The following is a 4,379-nucleotide window of genomic DNA, read 5'->3' as shown; positions in this document are numbered from 1 at the left end:
CCTACTTAACTAACTTAATCCTACTTAACTAACTTAATCCTAAACTAATCAAGTAATTAAGACTAACCTCAATTAAATAATTAAATAAACAGAAATTAAACTAGCCTATTCACGTGCTACTTACACGCGATTGGGAAAACTCACCTTGATTTCTCCCGCGCTTCGCAGCTCTCCGCGCGCTCTTCCTAATGCTAAGGTTTTTAAGGTAAGGTTTTGGGTCTGAGGAGAAATGGACGGGGAAGGGGATTTTTATAGCTTCCCAAGGTCGGTGTAAGTAAGCAGGACGTGGCATAGGGCGGTCCTTGGCGCGACACATGGCGGACACTCTTCGCAGCTTCGGTGGCGACACATGGCGAACGGATAAGGATGATCGGTTTTGGATAAGCATCACGGCCATATGGATAAGGATGGACGCTGATCGGATAAGAATCACCTTTGGGACGATCCTAACCATCCATTCCCTTAGCTAGCGTCCGTGCATCACGACCGTCCGTCCGTTAGCGTACCGGTACGACCACCGGGTACCGAACTGATGGGTGATACGTAAGGGTACCTGCTCGCGTACCAGCCTAAGAAAATGTTACGTACCGGACCCGTCCTTTATTCGTGCAAATTACCAAGGGTAATCCGCATTGACCGGTGATACCACTATCCGCCTTACCGATGACCATTCCGCACTGGCCGGTGCCACCAGTGTCCGGGCCACTTATAACAATCCGCATTAGCTAGTACTACCATCGTCTAGATCACTACCGCCACTGTCCGGATCGCCTATGTCCGCTGGTACTACCATGGCCAACCATCAAACTTAACTTGTACCAACCTTCCTTAGTCCAACTTTCCTTAACCCTTCCTAATTCTCTAGACCAACTAAGGCTTCCTAGATAATTCTAATCCTAAGATCCTACCTATGGGTTCCTCGACCAACTTAGGGACATTGCCGATAGCCTGGCCTTCCATACCATTTTTTTCCATTTGATGGAGAATCAATCTTGATATGGCATTTCCTTCTCGGTCCTTAGGTGTGCCTCATTACTCCTTTGTATTGGCTCTTTGAATGTCCGAACCAAAATTATCCTTCTTTGCCGGAATAATGGGTTTTAGTTAGCCGGCCGTGGCAAGGCTGTTCCGTCCGGGCATTAGTCACGGTGAATTGTCGTATTTTAATAGCTTATAAAACAATCAAAACAAACATGATGTATATTTAAAAATTGAAAATTTTAAGAAAGATTTTAGTTATTTTTATGTCATGTTATAAAGTATTTTATAATATTATAATTTGAAAATACAACATAATAAATGCTTTATAGAAATGAGTTATAGGATAAAATTCAATTTGTTAAAGCATACATTATTATATATATATATATATATATATAACTTTATATGATTTTTTATTTTATGATATTATTGAAACTATATTTTATATGGAGATTTCAAAGATATTATTATCTTATTATCTAATCAAATTTTGTTAATTTGTTATAGTGGCCCAATTTAGGGCCATAATAGTTCAATTTCATGTAGTATTTATATTACTTTTTTTTTTCTTTGGGGAAAAAACTAAAAAGCAAAAACTATTAAGTGAAGTTAAAGAGTTAAAGGATAATAGTTGAAAAAAGAAAAGAAGAAATTAACTAATAACGAACATGAAAACCTCCTCCGCAGTGTCAGCTTCTTGGCTTATGTTCTTTGGGGAGTACTACACTAAATAATCTAACCGCCAAAGAATAATAACCGAGAGAATCTTCAGGACTTATTGCCAAGGTCTTTGTTTTTACGGAATTAAGAAACGTTAACACCGAAACCAAACTTGTAATCCTTCTTCACATGATCCACCTGGTTCATTTAACAAGTGTGTTTTTCAACCATTCATTATTTATCATCAAAAGCACTCAGAAAAGAATAGTATACGATAAAGTCATTTTCTTTACCTCTGCGGATAGAAGAAATCTGAGTCCAGCAGACAATTGTTCTTCGAGGTAAGCAGCAACAACACCGTTAGAATCGATCTTTCCTCTTACTCGACTCTAAATTAACCAAAACCATAACCATAATTAGAACATTTTTTAGTTGCTTGTTTCAAAACTCCAATGGTACAAAAAGGAACTAGGCATGTACCTGTCTAAACATGCGGTCATACCCCACACTAGCTGTTACATCTTTTGAGATATAGTTGTAAATGAAATCCGTTGCAAGTGACAGCTGATTATTAAAAAAATTTATGAATTAGCTTTTATACTCTAAATAAAATTAAAGATGAGTTAATTGAGACAAGGCTTGGAATGTTCACCTTCTCTGTAACCTTATGAACATAGTTCATAACAGCCACACCACTGGAAGCAACTTGCCCAGACGCAACCTGATAACACCAAAACATTTATTGAAACTAAAAAAATCTATAAAAGAAGATCAAACAAAGCAAGAAAAAGGAACATTGATAAGTTGTGAGTTGCTCAAATTCCAATTAAAAAGAAACTACTCTTACCATTTTATCAGTCTCGTACCGAGCTGTATAACCAACACCCGACTTCCGATGCTGACCAACCCAGAAAACTTCACCACCCAAAGATAGGTGTGGTGTCACATGCTGCAAAAGAAAACAAAATATAATTCAGTGATAAGATGCTACCAAAGTAAAAGAAACGATTGTCTAGGGATAAAGGGAAAAGCTACCTAACTATATACACCTGAATGTAGTTAAAGGACAGTTGTTCACTTTACCTGAATGTAGTTAGCTCCATAAACTGAACCATTACCAACCTGAAGCTGAGTTCTGTAGTCTGACCCCTAAATAAATGTAAAACCGGGATATGTCAAAACTAAATAAAGCTAAAAGCTGTATATACCATATATAAGTATAAGATAACAACACATACTGAACAGAGAAAAATCATCACCTTGTAATCAAAAGTGAGTTGGCCTTGCGACATATGTTCTTCATTAGTCAGCTGGCAGAGAAAAAAAGGAACAATATGTTTATAAGATAAAAGGAGAATACTATGCAGCTACGTACTACACCTAAGATCAGAACGCACAATAGGACACTTTTTTTTTTTACCTGAGCAGTACCCTTGATGGAAAAATTCTCAGTTAAATCACACTTGCCTCTCGCATTAAGTCTACCATCCGTCGTGACCTTTCCCACAAGCATCAGCTGTTGTACAAAGTTTGTCAGTGTTATATAATCCCTGTAGATGGAAATCATTCTAGTACGCACAGCTACAATCAACATAAACATTACCTTGGGGTCAACGAAAATAGCACCAAAGTCATAACTGGCAGTTGGAATTTTGATTACTTCGGAATGTTGAGTAGGAACCTCAGTCGGTCCCATCAATACGCTGTTTTGAAACATCAATACAGAGAGGCTTAGTTTAAAGAAAAAAAACAAAACAAGAATGATATTACTGAATTTGTTAACCAGACATCATCATCATCATTACCTATGGGTGAGATAAAACTTCTCGTTCACCATCCTGTTATAATCGAAGCGGAAACCCTCGAATAGTTCTGGCTTTAAAGACACTGCAAAGTGAAACCAAACGAGTCAATCAAAACAAAATCCACTCATACCAAACACATGATCACCCAAATCAGAATGTGATTTAACAATAAACAAGTCTAAATCATCGAATTTGTGGAATCGCAAACATCAAATTCATACTTAATAATAACAATCTGTTGATTTCGATCGTTGGTTCAAACGCAGAGATTAAAAGAACCTAAGAAAAAAACAGAAACCTAATAATAATACACAACAGAAACCTAATAATAATACACAGATAGATTGTGATCTAGCAAAGTAGAGTTCTCAAAACACAAAGAACAAAGATATCAAAGAGTACAAAGAGAGATAAAGAGCAAAGACTGAACTGTAAGCTTCACGGTGGAGTTCCTCATAGATGAGGGGGCAAGGGAGGTTTGAGTAATCCACTTTCTCGCCAATTTTGGTCTTCACATCGACCTGCGGCGTATAAATTGGTGGTGGAAATCCCTCCATCGCTGCTCAAAGAAGAACTGTTTGATTCGCTAAAGAGAGGAATCCAAGAAGACGAAGACGAAGACGAAGAGAGAGTTTTTGAAGGGTTTTTGGTTTTTGGTTGCCTCTCAGCGTGTACGTCAAGGGTTTTTGTAATCGTGCCAAAATTAGTTTGACACGGTTTGTTTTATTTTACCTTTTCTGAAACGGGCCCGAACCCATCTATTTCGGGTCTCACATTTTTCTTTTTTTTTTTTGGGCAAAAAAAAGAAAAGCATATTTATATTTTCATATAAGTGACTTTTTTTTTTTTTGCAAATCTTATTATATAAAATTTGATGTCAAAATTACTAATTAACAAAATCGTGACACGTGTCAATTGTATCATTCAGATGTT

General features: G+C 37.1%; 1 protein-coding gene across 1 annotated transcript; it reads right to left on the bottom strand.

Moving 5' to 3' along the window:
* LOC104758349 (probable mitochondrial import receptor subunit TOM40-2) lies at window positions 1,666-4,088 on the bottom strand. The gene is made up of 11 exons (XM_010481189.2): window positions 3,877-4,088; window positions 3,447-3,528; window positions 3,245-3,344; window positions 3,062-3,157; window positions 2,901-2,951; window positions 2,725-2,790; window positions 2,489-2,590; window positions 2,294-2,362; window positions 2,122-2,205; window positions 1,935-2,030; window positions 1,666-1,839 (listed from the first exon to the last, which is right to left on the bottom strand). Exons 1-11 carry the CDS (start codon window positions 4,001-4,003, stop codon window positions 1,786-1,788), a joined length of 927 nt encoding a protein of 308 aa, XP_010479491.1. The 5' UTR covers window positions 4,004-4,088; the 3' UTR covers window positions 1,666-1,785.

This window comes from Camelina sativa, chromosome 17, assembly GCF_000633955.1.
Source record: "Camelina sativa cultivar DH55 chromosome 17, Cs, whole genome shotgun sequence".
Taxonomy (NCBI): Eukaryota; Viridiplantae; Streptophyta; class Magnoliopsida; order Brassicales; family Brassicaceae; genus Camelina; species Camelina sativa.
This window is presented reverse-complemented; position numbering and strand designations above follow the sequence as displayed.